Source organism: Tetrao urogallus, assembly GCF_951394365.1.
Source record: "Tetrao urogallus genome assembly, chromosome: 24".
Lineage (NCBI taxonomy): Eukaryota > Metazoa > Chordata > Aves > Galliformes > Phasianidae > Tetrao > Tetrao urogallus.
Genome location: NC_136837.1, coordinates 1,444,274 through 1,469,561, shown reverse-complemented (window position 1 = coordinate 1,469,561; position 25,288 = coordinate 1,444,274). Strand labels below are relative to the sequence as shown.

At 53.3% G+C, this 25,288-nt stretch overlaps 3 protein-coding genes across 4 annotated transcripts; all 3 read right to left on the bottom strand.

Moving 5' to 3' along the window:
• Positions 1 to 9,576: 9,576 nt before the first annotated feature.
• On the bottom strand, positions 9,577 to 13,168 carry FANCE (FA complementation group E; the record flags this gene model as incomplete). The annotated part of the gene is given in 12 exon segments (XM_079546447.1): positions 9,577 to 9,641; positions 9,644 to 9,650; positions 9,726 to 9,809; positions 9,895 to 10,020; positions 10,092 to 10,158; positions 10,235 to 10,310; positions 10,915 to 11,038; positions 11,123 to 11,266; positions 11,341 to 11,400; positions 11,650 to 11,694; positions 12,077 to 12,689; positions 12,954 to 13,168. Coding segments are annotated over 12 exon segments (1,626 nt in total).
• An 808-nt stretch (positions 13,169 to 13,976) lies between these two features.
• On the bottom strand, positions 13,977 to 15,614 carry LOC306955199 (putative E3 ubiquitin-protein ligase makorin-1; the record flags this gene model as incomplete). The annotated part of the gene is made up of 5 exons (XM_079546446.1): positions 13,977 to 14,132; positions 14,206 to 14,338; positions 14,408 to 14,518; positions 14,884 to 15,104; positions 15,525 to 15,614. 5 exons carry the CDS (start codon positions 15,612 to 15,614, stop codon positions 13,977 to 13,979), a joined length of 711 nt encoding a protein of 236 aa, XP_079402572.1.
• A 2,960-nt stretch (positions 15,615 to 18,574) lies between these two features.
• PPARD (peroxisome proliferator activated receptor delta) lies at positions 18,575 to 22,409 on the bottom strand (the record flags this gene model as incomplete). Of its 2 annotated transcripts, XM_079546387.1 has the most annotated exons (6): positions 18,575 to 18,822; positions 19,227 to 19,677; positions 19,987 to 20,189; positions 20,893 to 21,031; positions 21,555 to 21,706; positions 22,274 to 22,409. In XM_079546387.1, the coding sequence occupies 6 exons, from the start codon at positions 22,407 to 22,409 to the stop codon at positions 18,575 to 18,577; spliced, it is 1,329 nt and encodes a 442-aa protein (XP_079402513.1). The 2 variants fall into 2 exon arrangements, with proteins under 2 accessions (XP_079402513.1, XP_079402514.1); XM_079546388.1 differs by lacking the exons at positions 20,893 to 21,031; positions 21,555 to 21,706.
• Positions 22,410 to 25,288: the final 2,879 nt, after the last annotated feature.

Below are 25,288 nucleotides of genomic sequence, written 5' to 3'. Positions count from 1 at the left end.
GAATTAAAATGAGGGCCACTCTGTTTGGTCACTGTAACCAACAGGCATAGCTGATCACCAGGTGACAGTTCTACGTTCAGAAACATTTGGATCAGTATCTTCCAAATGTTCATCCCAGTTGTCACAAAGAAAGAAAAACGGCGTTGTCTTCTGTTGTCTGACACCTGGCTGCTTTTGGGGGTTTTTTTGAGTCATCCATTGATTTCCAGCAGGGAATCATCAGGCCGATGAAACTGTACAACAGAGTCACTTTTTTACTCTAGAACATACAGCTCAACCTGTTTAGATAGCAACAAATAATTTGTACTAAGCAAAAGCCCTAATGCATGGTAAGGTAGTATTTATTTTCTTCAGAAATTGAAATAAATTTGAATTTGCATCAATTTCCATCCCCTTATAAGAAGATTCTTTGCTTTCTTACTTCTTAGGCGTATGGGCTATTTTAATTTCATTAACAAAAGTGACATTTTTCTAGCTCTGTGTCTAAACTGACTAATCCAAATTCTGAATCTTGAGGGGGGTGGAGATCAAGAATAATTTCAAACTAGAGCTGGATGTCGTACAACACAGCGGTCAGAATCTTCCTGTTTGAGTTCAGGGTTTTAGTTTGGTCAGTCAGAGAAACTCTGTGTGGAATTACTCACAATTACCAATGGCTCCAATACTTCAGAAAGTTATTCTGGAAAGTTTTCTTCTAGGTGGGTTATCAGACATGGATGGAGTCTCTTTAGAACAGAGCTAGCATTAAGTAATTAACTAATAGCTGATCTCATGCTTTTGGTAATAAGGAACTAGATTATTAAAAATGGGCAGATAGGAGATGGAGAGTGAAGAAGTTTGTTCAGCTTCATCATTAGAACTGGTGCTGGCTACGACCAAATTAATATAACATCTTTCCCACTGTTAAGACTTTATGTTGCAAATCTTTAAAACACATCTGTCATGTTCTCTTTAAAATAAAGGAAATAAAAGCAGATTTTTTTTTAAAGAACTGTACAGTCTGGATACATTTTCCATTTTTCAGATAACATGCATGTCCCATGGAAGTCAAACTACAGAGTAGCTCTGGTCCTTTTCTAAATGTTAGGTTTTGGATATTTATTTTTTCTCACATGTCCTTCTCTTGGACACTGCATGCAGTAATAATGGGCAGACCATCTTAACAGCAAAGCTTCAGAACAACCAATGTTGTATTATGATCAGAGGCATAAGAAAGAGACTGTTAAGTCAGTGAACATGGGGAAGGTAAATGGGGAACGACTATTTCTCTTACTTTTGCAATGCAAGAAATGCAAGCTCCCATCTAAATCAACTAGTAGATGATTAAAACAAGGAAATGGAAGTATAAAATGTATTCCATTGACAGAGGGTACTGTGAAAGGTAACAGCTGAGACAAAGAAGGGTCAGGACAGTTCTTGATGTATTAGGATAGTGTGTTCTTGAGCACCGGTCACAAAAGAGAAAAAGCTCCATTGTTTTGTGACTGCATTATTCTCTGCAAGTCGTGCTGCCCATTCATGCCAGAGAAGAATTCAGTCCAGTGTTGGTGCGGTTTTGGTTGTATTTTTTCAAATAACATGGAGCAGAATGAGATGAGTGAGCTCTTCCTCCTGTTACCATCAACTTCATAATAGAAAACTATATAAATCTCATAAATGGCTGGTCAAATACGTGCTGACTGTTGGAGTCCCCCAAAATCTCTGCACCTACTTTGACAAATTGTGCTCCTTCATCTGACTCTGAAATTGCAACTTAGAAGAGATGCAGCACTTTCCAATTTGAGGTCCTTCATTTTCAGTTTGGCCATACGATGTGTCGTCTCACCAGACTGTGGTGGGACAGCTGGTTTGCAGTGAACTCGAAGATAAAGATAATTACAGCGTCTGCAATTTGTCCAATTCACTTTCTCTAATTTCCTGTTTGCTGGTGCTCAAAACAACAAGTGCATTCCGTCATGAAAGGAATGAGCCTACTGACAGGGAATGAGATGGAGTGGAAAGCAGCTGTGCTGCTGTTACAAACAAACTTTGTTCCAAAAACTCATTGATTACATGTACCAGAGCAGTGATACCATGTGCAAAAGAAGAGCAGCTCCATACTTCCATAAACTAAGGATGCAACAGAACATGTCCCTCTGCTGCTTTGAATTCTCTCATTCAGGCTATCAAACTGTAGCCTTAGGGATGCTTAGCAAAAGGGAGCTTGTACAAAGTAGGCAGGTTTTCACCTTATTTCCAAAACCACTGAGTTTGAAGTTCAAAATCAAATAACTTTCTGTTTATTAGCAACATACAGTGAGCCAGTGTTTAAAAATGGCATCTGGCTGTAGTCACTGCCTGTGCCCCAAACCATATTTTCAGCTGACAGTGAGCCATGATGCTCACTGATGGGAGGTGACCCATTTTTCTCTGCGCATTCAGTTTGACTTTCTCTCCTTCATGCTGATTCAGCCATCTGGTAACTGTATTACAGTGAGTTTCCTGATGTGAGATGTGCGTATCCAGGGGGAGGGGACATTGCCATGACTCTTTGGAAGTTTCAGACTGATTATGGAGTGCCAATGGCTTGTTTTTCCCTCACATTCAGAAGCACTGTCCATGCTGCCAAATCAAAGTGAAGTTAGGGCAGCTGCCTCTGCAGGTACATTTGTTTTTAATCACAGTTTCTATTGTACTCAGGTCAAGGGACTCAAAGTGAAAAGGAAATGATCACAGGAAAACAGAGGTAAGATAGTAAGTTAGTTAGTATCTCAACATTTACCCCAGTGCAGGATCTGTTTATTCCTGTGTCACTTCTGCATTTAAAAACAAATCAATAACACTAGCACAGTGTGTGATAATGAAAAGAGAGCATGAGGAAGTATGATGCTTAGATGTCCTTTTCTACAGGTGAATGAAGGAAAAGGCACTTCTACCTACAGAGGTCTTTCAGAAGTATCTAATTAGCCAAAGTTACTCTAATTGAATAGCTTGTACCAATGCTCTGTAAGCAAAACATGCAGCAAACAACTCACTCTTCTCCCTTGATCCATGTAGTCCAGTCTTGTCTCCTCTCATCTAAGACACCTCTTTCTCACATTTCTTCCACACTCCAGTAAAAAGCATCTGAAATGTAAAGAAACGTCAAGGAAGATTTCATATCAGGTTTGGTTTGCTCTGAAACTCTCTTTCATGCAAGGGAGAACACAAAGAAATACCACTGCCAATGCACTTGACAATAATGTGGCAAGAAGTCCTACATTTACTTGTAGTGCTACAGAATACACCAAATCCTTTAAAAACTTCAAAATGCAACAGGAGTGTAAGCAAAGAGTTTCAGATACCTGTCTGTATCATCAGAGATGGGAGAACTGAAGAAGCTTCCTAAGAATTCATTCATCCTGATCACTTTGCCTCAGGCTCACTGAATCACAAGTTAATTTACGAAGCCTTTTTTTTTTTTCCATGGCAGAACCACCTTTTGTAATTAATTCCAGATGTAGTAATTAATTCTAGAGGTAACTCTGGAAGTATTCAGAAGCAGAAGCGTGGCCTATTGAACAAACAGCTCTCATTTTCCATTGAAAGCTGTGATGATCTAGAGAATCAATCTTACACAGTATCTAACCTAATTAATTCTATGATGCGGATTCTGTAGTTTGAGGGCCACGTCACAGCTGGTTTGGAGCAGAAAGAAGTGGTTAATTTACAACTATTACTTCTACAGCTGGGAGAACTGTTCTGTACCAATCTCACCAGAGCTTCGCATGGAAAACGACCTCAGTGCAGAACAGTGAAATGAAGCTATCAACACTGACCTTTAGGAACTAAAAAACTTCTGTGCCTCAGAGTGCCTCAAGAGTGTTTCTGTATGATGGACACTTGGATGCAGCCAGTGGCATCTGGATGTGTCACAACTGTGTATTTACTTTGTAATTACGGATAGAGTAGCTACTTGGGATTGGCACAGACATTTGTGTATAGCCTGCAGAAAAGTTACTATGGGCAGCGTTCAGAAAAGTGCTCTTACACCGCTATTCAATGAGACTTGCATGCCTGCAAAATGTCACATTATCTTCCTGATTCCTTTTTGCCTTCTGAATGAGGCACTCTCCCCGTTAGCCTCAATGAAGGCTTTGTTTTTGTCTTCAACACTCGGAACAAACTTTCTGGCCAGCAGAACGAAAATCGCTAACACAAAGGATATTTTTCTTCTCTAATTGCCATAAGACTGGGAATATTGCTTGCTGTCAGACTGAGCTGAGAGCCTATTGAAAAAGACTGGATAAACTGACAAGCTTTTTCTCCATAGGCCCTGAAGTGTGCGTCCCACCAGTAATGCTTTTGAAAAGATTATTTGTATACTGTGTGCCAGATCTGAGGCCTTATCTCTTGGAAACTGAGCTCTGTTAGGGAAGAGGACCGTCTTAACGCTCTCATATTTAGCATTATAACCTATCACACTGATATCCTATATGGGGTTACGTGTTCAGAGATCAAGACCTAATAGGGAAGTGCTAAACTCCCTGTCCCTGGAGTTCAGACTCGGCAGAAAAACACACAAGGGAATTATCCTATGGGGGCTCCCTGCAAACATCCCTCAAAAGCAGATTTTAATAAGAAAATAACATGGATGACTGTTCCTAGAGCCTATACTGATGTGCTGAGATGTCTAATTGTCAGCAGATATGGTCCACGTTGATAATAATGACCACTTAAAGAGGTTTCTTCTGCTAACTTTGAGGCACTAGGGATTCAGCCTCAAAAAAGGCTGCGTCTCTTGATGGTGAATAATCAGCTATGAGAATACTGCCTGAAATTAATTTGTGGAGTAATATGTGGTCACTTCAGGAGGAAAAAAAAAGGTAAAGACAAAGGTTGTATGGTCATTTGATGGATCTGTTATAAGATGTGGGAACACACTGCACAGGATTGCATCCACGCGGGTTTTGGGTATCCCCAGGCGAGACGCAACCTGCTTCACTGTTCTGCCCTCCTCATGACAAAGAGCAGCACCGCATTGTTCTAAGCGCTCTGCGCCACAAGCCCGCAAATCTCTATGATATTTGGTCCTCCAGGCGGTAACACGCATGCGCACGGAAGCAGCCCCTCTTTCCTCCAACCGATCTGCGCTGCGAGTCCGCCGACGTCTTTGGTCCCTGGTCCTCCAGAACGCACAACGCACGCCCCGCGATACGTACAACTGACACAAACCTCCCACCCACAGCCACCTGCGTTCCTCTCTCATCACTTCTGCTCCCGCCTCGCTTCGGGCGCTTCCACAACAGCACCGACCACAAAAGAACGCAGCGGCCCCAACACCGCCAAAGACCCCAAGTACCCTCCACTCTCTCACACCACACTCCTCCCAAAAAGTCCCCTAATCGCAGATCCTCATCATAAGCCACATACTCTGAAGGCAGGGCGAGAATTCCTAAGCACATCAGCAGTTCCCAATCCGTGTCCCCCATTCATTCCGCACTTCCTCTCACACCTGCACCCCTCCACGTGCCCGAGCGAATCCATAAACTCACTCTTTTACCACACCGCTGCCTCCGCGCGCCCACTGATTGGCTCAGCGCATCCGCAATTTACATATAACCGCTCTGCGCCTCGAGTCCGCCAACTTCTATGGTGTTTGAGCCTCCAGGCAGTAAAACGCATGTGCACAGAAAGCCGGAAGTGATTTGCCTAAATTCTAGCTGCTCTGCGCAGAGAAACCACCACTCTATGGTGACTGATCCTCCGGCAGTAGTGCGCGTGCGCAAAAGCAAGCGGCACTTGCATGGCACTGCAGCCCCTCTGCTCCTATCGCCGCGTCCGATTGGCTCAGCGCCGGGGCTGACTGACAGGTGCCCGCCCCAGTTCCGCGCATGCGCACTGGCTCTAAGGTGCTCCCCGTTGCCTCGCATTGACTACAATTTGGTACTGGAGGCGCTGCTGGGGGCTGAGGCTCTCGCTTAGAGCGTGGATGGCAGAACTCTGCGGTGGGCTGGGTGCGACCTGGAGAACCCTGGGGGTCTCTGGGAGTAATCTCTAAGTGAATTAAGTTGTGAACCCTGGGGGTCTCTGGGAGTAATCTCTAAGTGAATTTGTTGTGGCAGAACAAAAGAGGCATCACTGCTGCAGGAAGCTTCATAGGTTGGATTAAAGCGCTGAGATTCGTTCTATACAATGCACTTTAGGGTGTGCTTGAGTCCACTGGGGTATCTTTGGAAGCCTCTAGAGCACAATGTGAGACTTCTACATCATCCTGGTGGACACCAAGGAGCTCTGGGAGTACCGCAGAGTTCCTCAGATTATGCTGGGGGCATTTTGGAGGCATCTAGGGCACACTTAGAGGCCTCTAAGATACCTCAGAACACATAGAGGAGCTCTGGAAGCACACAAATGTTTCTCTGAGCACATAGGGTGGCTCCTGGGAGGCCTGTAGGATGCCCTGAGAAGCATCTAGAGCAGCATGAAGCACAGTGAGAAACCCTGGGAGAGCTCACTGGACATCTCCAGGAATCCAGCAGGACAAGGGGAAATGATTTTAAGTTAAGGGAGGGAAGATTTAGGTTGGATGTAATGGGGAAGTTCTTTACAGAGTGGTGAGGTGCTGGAACAGCTGCCCAGAGAGGTTGTGGATGCCCCATCCTTGGAGGCGTTTGAGGCCAGGTTGGATGGGATCCTGGGCAGCCTGGGCTGGTATTAAATGTGGAGGTTGGTGGCCCTGCGTGTGGCAGGGGGTTGGAGATTCATGATCCCTGAGGTCACTTCCAACCCGGGCCATCCTGTGAATCTTCGCGGTGCCTGGAACACACCGGGGACTCTTCCTCAGGGCAGTGCCTGCAGTAGCCACCGGCGTCCAGCAGGTGGCAGCAGAGAGCCGCGGCGCTGTCGGGAGGCGCGAGAGCCGCTCCGCGGCATTTCCAGCAGCGCCCCGGAACCCGGCTTTGCTGCCCGGCTGCTGGTTGCCCAAACAAGCAGCGACAACGTGTACACACAAATGTCTATCCGCTACTTAGTGTGCCACAACATCGAGCTTCCAGAGCTTGTTACTGCGCTGTAGAGCGCCCTGTAGGGTGCCCGTCCTTCTCTCGCCTTTCCCTCGCTTTCCCCAGGTGCTCTCCTTGCTTTGCTTTATTATTCCCATTACCTTCCTCCACATTGCTCAGAAATTCCACTTTCTTGATGAATATCAAATCCTAAAGCACTGCCATTCTATTAGAGTTATCCGGTTGGGTTGTATTGCATTTTGCATCTCACTCTAGGGCACCAGAACATAGAAGCAGATTGTGAGGTCTGATTTGGGGAAGGCAGTTCTCTTGGTGGGATCAGCATGGAGGGGCCAGAGCCCCAACCACAATAACCCCAACCCTAATAAAGCTCCGACCCCAAAAACAATACTAATCATCAGCCTAACGACCCTGAAGATAGCTGTAATAACCTCACAAAGCTTCTAACTCTAATTCTAATTCTTACCCTTAAACCCAGCACTAAAATTTTCTCTAATATTAATAACGTGGCGAAGGCTGGCAAAGCTGAACAGAACCCAAAGGGATCTCAGCAAATCCCAGCACAGAGCAGCGAACCCAAATCCATTTGAAACTACTGGAGAGAAAAGGGAAATCCCTTCCTTACAGTGAAAGAGGCAGATCTCTAGAGAAGAGGAAGCAGATAGGGAGCAGCTGTCAAGCATCCCATAAATCAGCAGGACGTTATAAACACTGCCATACACTGCAGTTAGGAAACATCCAACAATACTTCAGACTGTCAGTACCAGGAAATAAGACAAACAGCAGCCCAGCCTGGCTGTCCCTCAGTCCAGGATAAGTTTCTACAAAGCCTGACTGATGCTCTCTGGCACTTCCACCTCTTTGCACTGCTCAGGCTGACTTTAAAGCTCCTGGGAGGGTCGGGCAGAGTCAAAACCACAGAACCAAGCAGCCTTCCCCCAGCACACCCAGCATTTCCAGGGTTTGCTTCCAGCCTCTCATGGTTTATTTTGCACGTACACCTCACAGGAACCCAGGGTACGTGATAAGCTGCAGCCAACTGCAAAACCACAGCTGATGAGGCTCTCTGCAGAAACCAGCATCATGCTATTTCAGAGTTTCGTTCCTCTGGCTGGCACTAAACTTTAACGAACAAACTCGAAGCAGTAGCACGCTACACATTTGTGGTTTAATTCCTCTTCTCCTTGTGTGGATGGCAGCGTTTATGACTTTTTAAGCCGTTGATGAAGTGCTTCATCAACAAAATGCACCACTGCAAACTCCAATGGAGGCTGTCCTCAGAAATCCACCCACACTCATCTTTTCCGTTCTCTGGTCAGAACGCATCCAGCTCAGGTTTCCAGCGGGTGCTTTCATGGGTACAGAAGAGTAATCTGGGCACGCTGATGCCATGGCAGCACTTTCTATTAGTCACAGAATTGTGAAAGTTGGAAAAGAGCTCTAAGGACGTGAAGTCCAACCATCAGCCCATCCCCACCGTGCTGCTTTTTGCACCCTGAGCACCTCACCGAAGGAAGGGCAATTACCACTCCTTGCAGCACAGCAACACGTCACAGAGAGGCTGCTCCCAAAAGCCATGGAAAAAGAGAAAAAAAAAAGGCTGATTTGAAGTTTACCTCAACCCCATTCTGCTGAGCCTCCCTTCCTGAACCAACAGGCACCGACCTGCGCAGAGCCCTGAGCTGTGCCAGCCCCCCAAAGGACAGCAACTGGACAAAGCACCTCAGCACCAAATATGCCAGATGTGGAAACAACACAGAGCCCAGCCTGGAGGGAGAGAGATTTGTAAATAAATGCCAGCAGTGCCCAGAAATGGGCTGAGCTGTTGGACAGGAAGGCTGATGTGCGCAACCACTCGTGCCTTAGAAAATACAAACCCAATACAAAACCGTGATGGCCAATTGAGCCTCAACCGCAGCTGTCACATTGTAACAGCACAGGCGTGGACAAGGTTGGCCATCAGGTCTCAACTCTGCCTGGACGCCAACAGCAGTCAGGCTATGGGATGCAGGCGGCGCATCTCACCCAATCCGCACTGTCTGTGTGATGGAACTGAATGGCGTATCTCCAATTGTAACCCAAAGCCACTTTCGGTGTTACTGTCACCTTTACGCCACAAGCCGCCTCACAGGCGCTGCCTTCCGGCCTACAAGTCCTGCCCCTCCCCAGCCGCCATGTTGGGCGCGGCAGAACCGGAAGGCAAGGGGGAGACGCCATCTTGGTTGCTCGATTTGGCAGGGGAGGGAGGCGCCATCTTGAGAGTGGCAGAACAAGAATTGTGGTATAGCGAGACGCCATCGTGAATGCTTGATTTGGCCATCTTGAGAGTGGCAGAGTAGGAACGGGGGCAGCCATTTTGAGTGAGACATAGCGGGTGGGAGACGCCATCTTGAGTGTGGCAGAACCCTTTCCTCCCCACTCCTCCACTCCCTTCAAGTTTAAACGAGACGAACAAAGCAAATTGGAAGTTTTTATCTGAGGAAATCTCTATCTGCACAGCTTTGAGCACCCACTGGGAGGGCGCTGTGCAGCCACAGCCCAGCTCTCACACACCCACAGCCCTCCCTGGCTTTTATAGCCACGCATTGTGTCCCCATTATGCTGGCGAGCTGCAACACAGCCATCCTCCCCTCCATCCATGGAAGCCTCCAACTGCTCCTCACCGCTCACCTGGAGGAGGAGGAAGAGAGGATAGAAATGAGAGCTTTTCCAGAGGAGGGCAGCCCACCCAGCAGCAGGTCACACCTGCCCAGCACCGCCTGCACCGATCTCCTCAGGGCTGCGTTGCTGCCATCCAGAGCTGCTGCCAGACGGCTGCGGTGGGACGAGCTGAGCTGCGGGGAGAACAGATGTGGAACTGCAGAACAGGTTGAAGGGAGCCGTGAAGGGTCGGTGGCCGCAAGGCTGCGCTCACCTGGCTGCTGTACGTGGTCAGCACAGCCGTCACCAGCTTGGCGTAGCTCAGCGATGTGGCAAAGGCTGGAGCCTGCTGGCACAGGGTGAGCACCAGGAGGTCAAAGAGCTCGGAGGGCAGCGGCTCCTGCAAGAGAGCGGGAAGCACTGCAGGCCTTCAGCCCGGAGCTGCTGGAGCTGCACACGATGCAGCCTCACCTGCCTGCCCAGCGCCGCCAGCACCACCGGCAGCAGCTTCTCGGTCAGAGGGACTGCCAGCACCTGGCTGCAAAACACAGGAGATGTCCGTGCTGCTCACACGGCCTCGCTGGCTGCACGCTCTGCAGCTCGTCGTCTCTCACCCCAACACCATTCTCACGTAGTCGGGCTCCAGGCACTCCTCTACAAGGTCACACACCAACTTGATCTGCTCTGCACCTGCAGGGGTAAAGCTGAGGCTGCCAAACCCATGTGGGTGTGCTGCCCCTTCCTGCTGCCCCTTTCTGGATGGCCCAGTCAGGACACCCAGAAATCAAGTGGTGCCTCCTTCTGCTGTTTGGAGAACTCGGCATCCTTCATTCAGCTGCAAAAGCTGAACTGCCAACATCTCCGAGCAGTGGGGGATGCTGCCCTGCTGAGGGTTTAGGATCATGAAAGTTGGAAAAGATCTCTAAGATCAAGTCCAACCATCACTAAACCGTGTCCCCAAGTGCCACATCTCTGTGTCTGTGCACAGCAATGCTTCCCTTGGGCAGTTTCAGCACAGCTTTAGGAACTGTCAGGAACCCCCAAGTCCATGAGGGATTGCAGCCCTCCCCCAAGAAGGCTGATGCTGGAAGCCAGTGTCATCTCCCTCCCTGTCAATACCAGGCATCCTTACACTCCTCTCCCATCCCAGCTTAACTTGCTCAGATTCTACCAGCACTGTGGTTCCTAACACACATTTAGGGTGATAAATGCCCTCAAAAAGACAGCACCCCGCAGTCAGAGCTTTCCCATAGCTCTCCTTTCCCACCCCTCCTGTCAGGGCAGCCCAGCACACCTTGCCCTGGCTCCTGCAGGATGGGAGCCACCAGGACCTGACAGAAGGGCTCTGAATACTTGGAGCAGAATGAGGTGAGAGCAGCCATGAGGTGGCGGGAGGGCAGCTGTGTGAGGGACAGGACCTATGAGCAGAAAAGGCAGAAGTGAGGATGCAGAGAAAGAAACAGGGCACAGTCAGGCTGGAAGAGCTCTGCCAGAGCACTTACTCGTGTGAAGAAGAGCTGCTCAGCCAGAACAGCTGCACTGGCATAGCTGAGGTCAGGTGTGAGAGCCAGCAACCAGCTGCAGAACTGCACCAAGAGCTGCTCTGGGCACGTGGAGAGCTGGAGGAAGGAGCACAGCCCCTCGAGCTGGGGACAGCAGAAAGGACAGGGCTGTCAGGGGCAGCAGCAGCACCGCCAGCTGCGAGGATACCAGTTCTCACCTGGCTTGGAGAGCAGCTGTTGAGGATGTGCAGCTCAGGTGGGATGCTCAGCTCTGTGCGCTGCAGGGAAACACCGTCCTTGGCTAATGCACCAAACAAACCAAGCCACAAAATGTTGCTCTAGGGCTTTTCTCCTCCCTACTACCTCCTGGCCTGATCCACGTGCTGTAGAGGAGGTGACACAGCTGGCCTGTTGTCTCCTGCCAGTCACCCTACAAAACCCATCTCCTCTCCCACTCCTTCTGGAGGCCCTGGGATAAGCCCATTTAGCCCACCTGCACCAAGGATGAAGGCAAAACAACCACTTACATTGGCTTCTTGCAGCAGCAGCATTTTCAGCCTTGGTCCATGCATCTAGGGAAAGTGAGGTGAAAGAAAGTCAGACTCTGAAAGTTCACCAGCTGAAAGAGGGGAGCAAAACCTTCAGGTGGGGAGCTGTTGGTCAGTTTGCTTGATTTCTAGGATAAGCACTTTGAGAAGCAGCATCCTCAAGAGTCATAAATCCCAAACTAGTCTCTCAGGTGCCCATGCCATACACACAGCAGCAGACTGAAGGACCCAGGAGACTTTTTCCACAGCAGGGAAGCTGCAGAGATGTCCCCAGGAGACACAGGGATGCTGCAAAAACAGCACCCACCACCTTGCCACAAGGCAGGGAAGGCTTGGCAAAGGGAATGCAGAGAGATAGCATGGAGGAGGATTGAAACCCAGAGAAAGATGAAGCCCTCTCCAGTACCTGGATAAAGGACTGGACCTCCGCTGCAACCTCCAGCCCCGAAATCCTCCCGGGCTCCTTGTCTGCATCCTGCTGGGGGCTTTCCAAGGCAGCCCCAGCTGGGCTCTGTGCAGATCCATTCCCCAGTGTCTCCCCAGGCACCTCTTCTCCCACCCCAGCTGTGCCATCCAGCCCTCCTGGCAGCTCAAACACTGCATCCTCCAGCAGTGGCCTCTTCTCCTCCCTCTCGTCACTCAGCTCCAGGCTTTCCTCTAGCGCCTTCTTGCGCTTCCCCCCTGGATGCACAGAACCAGCCGCATCCCCATCCTGTTTGGGGAAGCACCACTTCAGCTTCCTCCTCCCCTCCGCTTTGCTCTGGGCAATTTTCTGGCACAGACACTTGAGCTTCTGCTGGCAGGAAACCGTCAGGGCAGGGGGAGGTGGGGAGGAACACTCCTCTCCCCGCAGCAGCAGCACCCCCAGTGCGTGCACCCAGGGGTCCGGCTGGGGGTCCTGCCCTGCAGCATGCAGCAGCTGGTGGAGGCAGTCTGTGGGCACCATTGCTGCTACTGCATGCAGCAGGGAGAAGAGGTTCCTCTGGCACAGGATGGGGAGCAGCAGCAGCCGTGGTTTGCTGGAAAAGGGGAGAAAAAGAAGAGGCTGCATCACTGCAAAGCACTCGAGCTCTTATGTGCCTTCCTGAGCTGCAAAGAGAGGTGCAATAGCGGGAGGACGTTGGAGAGAACAGCAAACACCTCCAGTAGGTTTTGCAGAAAAGCAGCAGGACCGTTATCCACAGCGTTACACACGGACCACTGCACCGGGTGCACAGGAATTGGGAACCTGATGAACCCGACCTCCCAATGAGCCCCGAGTTTTGGGATCGCAGCTGACTCACACAGCCAGGGCTCCATCCGGCCCGTCCAGCGTGGGCTCCTCCGCACACAGCGCGCCCACAAAGCTCCGCCAGGGGAACGCGTGTCCCGGTCCTTCCTGGGCCTGCAGCCGCTGCAGCGCACGGAGAGCAGCCAGCGTCCCAGCGGGGCCGGAGGAGAGAGCGTGCAGCAGCAGGCGGCAGGGCTTGGCAAGCTGCTGCAGCCAGGGAAGCTCCATCTGCCCGCAGGGAAACAGGGAGCGGAGCAGCGCCTGCAGTGACCCGCCGGATGCTCCCAGAGCACCGCAGCTCTGGGTGTGGGTGTGTGGGGGGCAGGGTTATGGGGGGACCCCCAGGAAGGCCGCGTTACCCGGCCGAGGCTCACGGCAGCGCTATGGGGCAGCGCTATGGGGCAGCGCTATGGGGCACCTCCACACGCCGTTCTCCGGCGGCAGCCGCAGCTCCGGGCGGAACGCAGAGCGCTGCTCCCCTCCCCGCCCATCCGTGCTGGGGGCGATGAGGCGCTCGGAGCCACGCGCGCCACTTCCGCACCCGGCGCGGCAAAAAAAACCGAAAGCGCGCGCTGTATGCAAATGATCCCACGTGCCGAGTGCAAAGGAGCCCTTAAAGGCGAACGCGCCGAGCCGCTCGGACGGGAGGGTGAAGGCAGCGTCAGCGCTGTGTTTTATTTCGTCGTTCCTAGATTTCGCTAAAAACAGTTTAAAACCGCGCCCCAGGGCAGCCCGGCTCCCCGTTCCTCTCAGCACTCTGTGCCTTAAAACCTCCCTCCCCATCCCGGCTCCTGCAGTCTCCCAGAGGTGCAACAGGAGGGGCTGAACCCCGTTGCCCCACACTCCCCACCTCATCACCCGGCTCCACGGGCTCCAGCCAGGCTCGCAGCAGCCGGACCGTCCCATTCCCCACCCCACAGCTGTCCTCCCTCCCCCCATACCAAAGCCAGGAGCAGCTCAAAGCATTAAAAGTGGATTATTCCGTTCCCAGAAGATGCTTCCTTGAAGCCAAGAGCACCCAGCGAATACCCAGGGTTCAGTCTGAATCACTGATGTCCTCAAAGAGAATCCCATGGCTATAACTTGTGTACAGCAGTTCCAGCTCCAGCAGAGCGCTGGTGACAGCCCATTCAAGCAGGTAGAATTCATCTTCTTCCTCATCAGAGCTTTCCAAGGGAGAGGGGCTGCGCTCCTGTGGCACAGGACAGATGGTGAGGCCCGGCCCCACGGTGCCCCTACCCCAAATGATGCATTGCCCCACTCACTGCACGCATCCTCAGGCGCTGCCGGCTGTGCCGCAGTGCTGTTCGCCCACCGGGCAGCTCGTGCAGGTAGATGCAGCCAGAGCCAAAAGGGCAGCGGCCGTGGTTCCGGGCGAAGAATTTGCACCTGATTTGCCTGCAGGGTTCAAACAGCAGCTGTGAGCACTGCTGGAGCGCTGCAGAGCCCGCGGTGCTGTGCACTCACCCTGTCCGTGCCTTGAAGCTTTCGATGAGCTGCTGCTTCTCGTCTCCATCTGAGAGCCAGAACTTGTGGGGGATGTAGTAGGTGGAGGTGAGCCGGCACTCTGGGCAGGCTCTGAGTGAATGTAATAGAACCATTAAGGTTGGAAGACCTCTGAGATCCTTAAGTCCAACCCCACCCCCACAGACCGCATCCCTCAGTGCCACGTCTTGAACCCCTCCAGGTGACACCACCACTTCCTGGGTATCCCGTGCCAATTCCTGACCATCTTCCTGGTAAGATTTTTTTCCTAATAGCCAACCTGAGATGGGTCCTAAAAAGGGAGCAGCCCTGGCAGAGCTCAATACCCACGTGGGAGCACCCAGCATCCTCATCCCATCCCCATCACAGCTCCCACTCTCAAGGAAAGACTTCAGGGCACAGAGCAGTGGGGCAGTGACCCCATCCCTGCACTGCCCGTGTGTCCCTATGACACTCACTTGCTGACCGTGTTTGGGAAGTCCCGGCTGCGTCTCCACGTGCGGATGCAGCCCAGACAGAAAGCGTGGCTGCAGTTGGGGAGGATCCCAAAGAGCCGCTCCTCCGGCAGTGCCTTCTCGTAGACCCGCTCCATGCAAATGCCGCACACCACGGCCTCGCTGCGTGCCCTCAGATCTGCGATGGATACCGGAGCTGCGGCAGCACCGAGCTCTGTGGGATCCTACAAACAGAACAGCACAGCACTGCAGCCCGTGGCTTCACACCAGAGGGTCAAGAGGGGTGACAGGGGCTGCACAGCCGTGGGACTGAACCCACCTCCGAGCACTGAGCCCACGCCGTCTGCACTGCTTTGCTGGGGGCTGGGGAACTGGGATCTGATCTCAGTCCCTTCAGGCGGGAACCTGAGCACAGAGGAGCTGTTAGAAAAGCACATCCCACCCCACCGTCGGGTCCTGCTGCCCGCAAAACACAGGCTCAGCACTCAGGTGCCCCCATCCCTTATAAAGAGAGCAGGAGAGTTTCCCACAGCCCCAGCACGGCTTTGTTTTGGGGGGGAAAGATGTGGGACAAGGGCAGACACACGCAGGGTGCTCTACCGCCACCCGCAGCCCCGCTGGTCCTGGGGCAGCCCGGCACCCACCTGCGGCACTCCGAGCTCTCGCAGAGCCGAATCCTCCACGGACAGCCCATCCGGGGGGGTCACCGCGTGCCGGGATGTTCTCAGTGCCATCCTCTTCCTCCGCCCGCGGCAGTCCGAAGGCTGCCCGCGTTGTGCTGGCAGCAGCGCTGTGCCCCGCTCCCCCCCGGCTCCGGACCACCGCCCCCGGCTCTGACCCCCCCCGGCGGGGGTGCACCAGGCTGCGGCCGTTCACTGCGGGCAGCGGCTGCTCCGGGTCGTGCTGGGAGCTGGAGGAGCGCGGGGACACACAGAGGAGACACGAAGAGGAGTCACCCCCCCGCTGCCAGTCCCCCCCTCCCCCCACCCGTCCCCATTCATTCACTCACTCTCCCGGAGCGCGGTGCCGGGCCGGGGGAACCTTCGTGCCGTGCGAGAATCGGCAGCGCTGCCCAAACCTGCACGAACCGCGGGCAAAATTCCTGCGGAAAGGGAGAAACTCCGTGGCCGGGGGGCGGCCCCAAAACGCAGGGATGGAGCATCACCCCCCAGCAGTGGCTTTTAGGGATGCGACCACGTTTTGTCCCCAGCGGAGCTTCCGACTCAGCCTTATGCCCCCGCTAATTGCTATGCAAACGAAGCCCGAGGCTGGGCTGGAGGGGGGGCCTGAACTGCACAACCCTGAGGTACCCCCTCAGCTCCTCATGGGGGCAGAAGGCAGCAGGGACTCCTCAACACGGGGCACCCACCCTGGACCTCCAGCTCGGAGGGGCCGCCGGGCGCTTTCCTCTTCAACCCAACACTCTCCAGGGGAAACGCTGGGGGGGGGGAAAGATGGGAATTCTAGAGACACGACGCTGCCCTTCAATGGGGCTCTGCTCAAAGCCCGTTCTCCCCTAAAGCCTTCCAGCAGCCCTCCTCCCCAAGCCCTACCTGCACAGGGGTCTCACAGACGCCCCCCGACCCCGTTGTGCCCCCGGTGCCACCAGTGAGCTCGGCTCCATTTCCTCCAGCAGTACAGAGGGTGAGAGGTACCTCTGGAGCTTTTATGACCTTGGTGGGGTGGGCACACCCTCACCTTAATTGTGTTAACCCTTGCCCTGCTTTTCCTTATGCTGGTGGGAGGTGTGGGGAAGCTCTCTATCCCCAAATTGCTATAAATCAGGTATGGGAAATGCAAAGGGACACGGTGTGACTTTCCCTGTAGCACCTGAGCAGGTTCACTATGCTGGTTCACTTTAGATCTGGGGCAGGGAGCACTTAAATGAAGCTGAGACCACATCACTGACAACACGCTCCCACTGCCTTTTGGTCCCGTTGGAAATGCAGAATGCAGGCAGGAATAGAAATGCATCCCATGCCCTGTGCTGGAAACAACCTGAGTGCTCAATCCTGCACAGAAGGGCTGGGTGCTAAAAGGTGCTTAAATATTTAGTTCAGATTTATTTAAAGTCATCAGTTTGCAGACACTATTTATATTATTAAAAACACCTGGAGGTTTGTACTTCTAGCAAAAATATACATTTCAGTTTGAGGGTTGTTACACTGAAGGGAAGAGCAAAAAGTTCCCCAGGTGACCAACGCAGGGGTCCACGTGCCCTGGGGGTGCCACCGAGCTTTGGGGGCCAGCGGGGGCTTTGGGGACAGACCCCCATGCTGGGAGCAGCACACACCTCTGGTGCCTTCCCCAGAGGACTTCAAAGTGCTTTAGAAATGGTAACTCCTTAACAGCCCTGCAAGGTACGGCTGGGAGGTGAGGGTGGGGAAACTGAGGCACAGTGAGGAGGCAGAGGGCAGCAGCAGGTGTGGGATTGCCAGCCCAGCAGCATGGAGGGGAAGGCCAGAACCCAAAGCTGTCCCCAAGCTCAGGGTATGGGTGGAACAGGGCAGGGGAAGCATCCCTCCCACTAACGAATAGTTGGTGTTTATACTGTGTTTTACAGCTGCAAAGCTCTTTGCAACCAGTACACTGATTGATTTTCATTTTCCCCTTCTGTGCAAAGGGCAGCCTGGCTCCCTTTCCTGGAGGGAGAAACTGAGGCACAGCCTTAAGCAGAGGGGCGAAGGCCATGCACACTTTGGTGGCAGCAACACCAGGCTGGGGTGCAGCGATCTCCTGCGCTCCCCAGTGCTGCTGTTCCCCCGTCAGGGCTGCTCTACTGGTGCCATGGATCACCAGATCTCTTCTGCAGAACCTTCCAGCCCGCGATGTGCTCCCTCCCCACAGCCCCACAAACGCCCTGTCAGCACCCTGGGCTCTGTGGGCTGACCGTGACTTTCCCCATGCTGGTGTTGCTGAAGGCTTTGCTTGCTCTGGTGCTTGCAGGGAGCTTGCACAGCCACCTCATCCCAAACCTGCCCTGTGCAGACCTTTCTGGAACTCCTATCTGCACAGAACTGCCTGGGGAAGCAAAAGGATCACGGGCCTCAGCTCCGAAGGTGAATTCTTGAGTCAACCCCTTCCCTCCCTTCTTTGACACAGAGGTGCTAAGGGACAGGTTCCTCTGAAGTGGAGGCACTGGGAGCACAGAGAGGGGGGCTGCAGCCAAGGCTCTTTGCTAGGACAGCCATACACATCTTCAAATACGCCCGCTTTTTCTTGGGGAAGAGAAATACTTCCTTTTGTGCCACTGTCCTAAACTTCACAGCTCAGGACTACATCTTCAGAGTGCAATATGACAGACACACCCCAAGTGCTGCTGCTGCCCACGGGGAAACCACACCACGCTGGGGGCTCTCAACAACCAGAGCAGCCCCCACTAGCCCCAGGCTGCTGCAGGAATCCCCTGTCCATGCCATGCAAACCACCCGGCTGCTCTGGAGGCCCCACAGTAATGGAAACAGTAGCTTATGATTTGCCTTAGTAAATTCATTAGTGTGTCAATGGAAGTCCCAAGCTACCAGGAGGTGACTGCAAAACCTTCCGGCGCCTTGCCCTATGTACCGTACATTGGAGTCGTGTAGAAAAGAGTTTCCAGTAGAAGAAATGGAAGACATGGGGAAAGGTTTTCTTTGTTTTTGTACAAAGAGTCTCGCTTGGAATCCATGGCTTCATTCTCATAAATAAGAGGTCCTTAGTACATGTCCTTGTAGATCTCCTGCAGGAGAGGGTGCAGGGAGGTCTCTGTCTCTGTCTTCTTGATCTTCTGCACCAGCTGGGCGTGCTCTGTCACCAGCTGCCGCAGGTCAGCCATCTTCTGCAGCAGCTTGGGGAAGAGGTACTGGGCGTCCGGGTGGTTGGACTGCAGGTGGAACTCCAGCGCTCGGAGGATGTTGTCTTGGATCTCCTCCACCTGCTTCACGTTCATCAGGCCGGGACGGTCTGTGGGGAGGAAGGATGGTAGGTGGTGTTATGTGGAGGCATGGAGATGGGGAGTGGAACCCACCCATAGTGACTCCAATCTGGTCAACCAAGAAAAGGGGGAAACTGCATGCCCTCAGACTGCACGTCCTAGAGCAGCTGATGAGAAAGGGATGGTACTTGGTCCAACCTTGGGAGTCAGAACTGTTCAGTTCTACTCTCACCCCTCTAAGACTTGCAACCCATGGCATGGGGGTTAAACCAGATGAAACTTAAAGATCTCTTCCAACATAAACCATTCTATGATACTATGATAAGGCACCCATGCCTGATCTCTGCCAGCAAAGGCCCTGCTGAAGCACTGGGTTAGCTGCAGCCCGGTCCCTCCAGTCCCCATATCCCTGGGGGATTCTGTATCTGCTCACCTCCGCACAGGATAATGGCAGCCACAAACAGAGACAGGTCGCTGTCATCCAGCTCCAGTGCGTTGAACTTCACAGCAAACTCAAACTTGGGCTCCATGATCTCGTTGAAGGGCTTGCGCAAGCTACGCAGGAACTCGCGGGTCACGAAGCCATTCCCGTTGGCCACCAGCAGCCCATCCTTGTTCATGATAGAGGCCAGCATGGCAAAGATGGCCTCGTGCACCCCATACTTCAGCAGAGTCACTTGGTCATTCAAGTAGAGGCCTATGAAGCTGGGGATGCTCTTGGCGAACTCGGTGAGCTCCCGCACAGTTTCTACAGTGGTGCACTGGCAGCGGTAGAAGACGTGCACGCCAATCTCCTTGTAGGGGGGGATCCCATTCACCAGCTGTTTCCAGACCAGCCCCTTTTCTGCTTGCCACAGGGTGTCCATGTCATGGATCACAAAAGGCTGCTTGAAAAAGAAGAGAGTGGTCAGGAACCTGCTGCACTCATGCTCTGCCCAGGACACTCGCCTCTGCCTGTCCATTTGCTGCTCTCTCCTGCTGCTGCTAAGGGAGCACTGGTAAACGGCACCCACACACACGTGCACAAGTCTGAGGAGAGGTGGGAATTTTCCCAGCATGTGGCAAGACATGTAAAAACCACGTAGCAGGGAACTGGTGCACGTGCAGTAGTTACAGCAGGAGGAAGACGAGCCCAGAGAACAGCCCCCCACACGGGCTGCAGCCAGCCCTGCCTGCCACTGGAGAGAACTTACTGGGGTGCTGCTGGCCTTCCCGGTCAAGATACCTCTCGCTTTCTTTTTGGTCATGTTGAAGTTTTTCAGGTAGGCGTGGTAGATGTGCTTGGAGAAAGCTTTCAAGTCGGCCACCTGTGGGTTCTGACAGCTGATCTCACTTGCCGTCAGCCCAGCTACCAGCTTCCTCTTCTCTGCCTCCGGCATGCGGCCAAAGCGGATCGCTGCAAGGAGCAAAACCAGAGAATCAGACAACATAGCCTCCCATCTCCACTCATATGGGCTCTACCACAAGCCCTGCTTCCCACATAAACACCTTGGCTGGGCCAGAAGCAAGATGGTTCCACCTGAAGTTCAAAAATCCCAGCAAGCTGTCTGCCTAGTTCCCACCGGGCCAACACAAAAGGGAGAGCAATGTGCCAGCAGCCAGCCTGCATGGCAGGATGAAAAAGCCCATTCTGGTAGGAAAGAAATGGAAGATGAGGCCCAACGCCCTGCTGGGCTTGAAAGAAGCTGATTCCTTGGCAAAAAAAGTCACAGTGTAATGCAAGCTACATATGGCCTCTCCATGTGAATCACAGAACCATAGAATGGTTGGGTTGGAAGAGATCTTACAGCCTCCTAGTCCTACCCCTGCTGTGGGCTGGGTACCCCCACCAGCTCAGGCTGCCCATGGCCCCTTCCTCGCCTCAGGCATCTCTAGGGTAGGGGCACCCAAAGCATTAAGAAGCAGTGCCAGAGCCTTGCTGTCCTATGGGTAAAAGATTTCCTCCTAACATCTAACCCAAATCTCCCCTCTTTTAGTTTAAAATTGTTTCCCCTTGTCCTGTCACTATCTGCCCGTGAATCCTTGGGATGAAGAATTGCTCATGGGACAGATGGCCCAGGGCACCTCATCAGCATGCCTAGGAAAACAGTGACGCTCACCATTATGTGACATGCCCAATGAGAGGCATTTCTGGAAGCGGCAGTACTGGCACTTATTCCGGTTCTTCTTCTGAATCTTGCAGCTTCTCTCACACTTTTCATATTCCAGCTTCATGCGGATCGTCCGGCGGAAGAAACCCTGCACAGAGTGGGATGAGGAGCAGGGAAACAAGGGAACGGCAGCGTTAGCACCCACACTTTAGGATCAGGCCAGTTTGTTATCCACAGCAGCTTCAAGGTTCATCCTCCACTGGTTTTTTTTCAGCACAGAGCCACAAGGAGAGGTGGTGTGGTGGGAAAAGGGGTACAGTGGGACTGGGTGTGTGATACTGCATGCAGCCAGCAGGGAGGGATGGAGGAACAGGCTGTGGGCCCCAGCCTACAGGGAAGTCTGGCAGGGCCTCACTGATAATGTAGCTCCGCTGGCATCTGGTGCGGGGGAAGGAATTTTAGAGGTGCGGCCAAGCTGTGGCCGGCGATCCCAGCGGGATAAACACGCAGCTCATGGCTGATCTGCAGCACAGACAGCATCTTTAAAAGCAAAGCCAAGGTCCCCATCGGGGTAGAAGGATTTGCTTTACAAAATAAAGCGTAACGAGCTAAGAAGTGGGACATGTTTGTCTGACCCAGGCTGAACCCCACGCTCCCTGGGGAGGACGCACCTTGCAGCCCTCGCAGGCGTGCACACCATAGTGGAAGCCCGAGGCTTTGTCTCCACAGACTCTGCACTCCACGTTCAGCGCCCCCGAGGCCGTCTCCTCACAGCCCATCTGCAGTTGGTCTGACAGGGAGGGAGAGGAGCTCTGTGAAAGGTCTGCAAACACACAACAGAATCTGTCCTTCTGAGCAGCAGCCACAAGCACAGCGTTGCACCCAACCCCATCAGAATGGGGCTGATGAGGCATTTCCAGCACCGCCTCCAGAGCTGTGTTTGGGTGGTTAGCCTCTGAGATTAGGCACTGACCACAGGCTGATGCCATGTATGGAGCCACAGAGCTGTCAGAAGCTAAAAGGCTCCACATCAGTGCTGAGTTCTAGAGCTTAACTTTCGGCAGTGAAACCTCTCCACAAGTTTTGCAGTGTAGCTAGCATAACTCATACGATCAGTTTGCACTGAGGATTTCAAGAAGCAGACAAAGAATGGTTCTCAGCACCCTGGGAGACCTCCCCTATTCAATATGCACACTCTGGGGCTCACCCCCCTCCTGGCTCTATTTCCATCTCCCAACCCACTGCCACCGGCTGTGTGGTGACTGCAGAGGAAGAAATAGATCCTCCATGCTTTGGCACTCAATGAATTACTGCGTGAGACCACCAGAAGCCCAGCTCCATTCACGTGCAGGCCCTTCTCTGTGACTGTGGGGGATGTGGCTCCACTCACCGGTGTAGCTGCTCGAGGGCAGTGAGCTGTCTGGTCCTACACTTGGGTCCGAGGCTCCGCTAGGCACTGTCACTGCCTCTTCCTCTTCCTCCTCCTCTTCCCTGACCTCAGGTACTTCCTCCTGTAGTTGTTCCATAACTGATCACCCCTCAGTGCCAGGACTGCAATCCCTGTCATAGCTCTGGCATCATCCGCATCTATCCGAGATGGACCCTGCCAGTTGCACTAGCCTGCAGGCAGAGGGAGAGGCGTGTCAGTGCCATGGGTGCAGCCCCGCCATCCTGCTTTGCTTCGTGTCCTTTCCATGGTGACAAGCAGACCCTGGGTCTCCTTAAAGGCTGCTTTGCTGGAATCGTGTGTAAAGCCCAGCAGACTGATCCCGGGACAGCAACCAGCCCACAGCCCACAACCCAGGGACCAGAGGCCGGTGCTCCCCACCCTGCAGATCCCACAGCAGAGGCACCGCCCTGGGCAATGTCCCCTGCAGCCATCAGCACCCTGTGCTGTCACAGTGGCAGCCAAGGACAGGGTTTGGCACAGCCAGGACTACCGGAAGGGTTCAGATAGCACACGCTGCAGCTGCCAGCACAGAGCTCAGCTCCACACTGTCCTCAGCCCAGCGGCTGCAGGGGGCACAAGCAGGGCTCTGGGTCTGCAAGTCCCAGCCTCACACTGGGAGAGTGACAGCTTCCTGCCAGCTCCTTCTCTCCCACTCCTTCCCGTTACAGCAGTGGTGTTTATTTTCACTCCTGTTGTAACCAGCCCCGGCTCCTCTGCCAAGAGCCATTCAGCTGAGCTTGCTGCTGCTGCTCGTACAGCTGCGGGGCTGTGCTCAGCCATGGGTCTGGCTGCACAACCCAGCCCATGTCCTAATCCGGGGTTTCCTGTGGAGGATCAGCGTGGGCCCCTTCTCCCCGTGTCTCCTCTCCCTGTTTGTAGTCATCCATCCCATTCCTGCTGGGCTGGTGCTGTTCCCAGCCTTGCTCAGTGTCCACATCCCAGCCTCCAGATCTCAACCCCTGCACTGAGTCCTGCTCCAGCAATTAATGCCTGAAGCCTGTTCTACACAGAGTGCAGCCATTTCCATAAAGGAGTTATTTTAAGGTAGAGAATCCAGATGCTCTATTTCCATCAAACAAGCCACTGACATCCAGCTTTCCCCAGGACAGCCCCAGTTCTCAGACTCCAGTTAAACTGTTAGCATCTTCATGCACTAAAGCGTGCACCTTGCTTGCAGGGGTCTTGCACAAGGGCAACCCGTGAGCAAAGAGGTGCTGGTGGCACAGGGCTCCCTGGGCTACTTCGCCCTCCTGCAGCATCCCCCCCCCCTCTGTTCCCAGTCATTGGCACTTGTGCTGCAGCCAGCTCCTTGGGAAGCTGTCAGCACTGAGCAAGGTCAGATGGGCGAGCAGCAGCCAGTGCCAAGGGGGGAGGACAAAATCCACAGAGGGGAAGCTGAATGTCAGCGTGCTGCAAAGCCAGCAGCCAGGCACCCCAAGAGCTGGTGCCAGAACATAACCTGGGTCTGCTCTCGCTTATTCCCTGCATACCACGAGTTCAGAGCTGTGGGGACAGCACTGTGTCAAGGAACTGGGACTGTGGTGTTACCCACAGCTCTGTCGGGAGCAGCAAAGGGGCACAGGGCTTGCAGAAGTGCTGTGTTCCCTGCCTGTGCCTCCTGGGCAGCACTGAGCAACCATTCAGGGCTGTGTTGTCCTTGGCCTCCACTAGCGCAGTGGGGCACACACGCAGGCAGGAAAACCTATTTGCTGGAGATGGAGGATAACAAGCTGAATCTGTTTAAAGTCTATATATAAATAAATGCACACACATCAGGGAAATGCTTTTTGTCTGGATAGCAGTCGGTAGGGTAGGATGGTAGAAGGAGGTCTACGCAGGACCTTGCACTCCTGGGCAGCAGCAAGCTCTCCCAGACCCACCAAAGCAACTCCAAGGCTGTGCTTAGAGTTGCTCTAGCTGCAGATGGCTGTGCAAACCCCAGGGGTGTGGGAGAACAGAGGACAGGACACATCTGACAGCAACAGCAGACTCCAGCAGAGGTGTCCCATGTCAGCGAGGGCAAGACAAGGATATGTATCCCACCCATGGAGAGAGAAAAGCTTTTACCAGAAAGTTCTGAATGTATTGTTTTAATATCTTCTTGCAGGCCAAGAGCAGAGGGGAGCTGCGGGAGCTGTTTGCACACCTGCCTTTCCCTGAGCCCTTCCCCAGTTTTCCAAACAAGGGAAATAGAGAGGGGGGGGGAGGCATTAATTTCAGCCAGGCTTTCAGCAGATGAAAGGCAGCAGGGATTGTGCCCACACTGCAAGGTGCTGGGCATGGCCCTGCATTGCTGCAGGGGATGTGCAGACCCCAGACCCTCTGACTTTGGGAGTGGAGGCAGCAGCCAAACACAGAGACCTCCAAGCCCTTTCATGCTTTCAGCTGAAGGATTGAGTGTAAAGAACAAGCCAGCACTGGCTTGACTAAAATCAGTGCAACAGCTTCTTTGACTCCATTTAGTGCTGCATTCTTCTGGCACGTGCAGAGAGGACAGAGAACTATGCCAGCCTCCAGGACGCTTCATTCAGTCCCAGGCACTGGGGAGATCCCCTCCTGCCAGCCCCAACAAAGGCGTGCCTCTGAGGGCAGAAAGTGTTTGCAGAGGATCACACAGCAGCAGCCATGAGCACAAAGGGGATGTGCTGCTTCCCTGCAGGCCCCTTGGTTCAGAGTGGGGTGGCTGAGCTCCATCCCTCTGAGAGGACAGAGGGACAGTGGGGGATCCTGCACAGCTCCAAGGGGTGACACCCAGGATGGCTGTGTGGAGGGCAGAGGATGCCCAAAGGATCCTTCTCATCTCCAGGAGCTCCTTCCCCACTTGATGCCTGCAGCCCAGGCATTTTAGGGTGTGAGAAGTGCCCACTGCCCTGCAGGGTGTGCAGGAGGGCTGCAAGGGATGTGACGGAGCAGCCCAGTTCCTCATCACTGCACACAGAGACATGCATTCCAGCA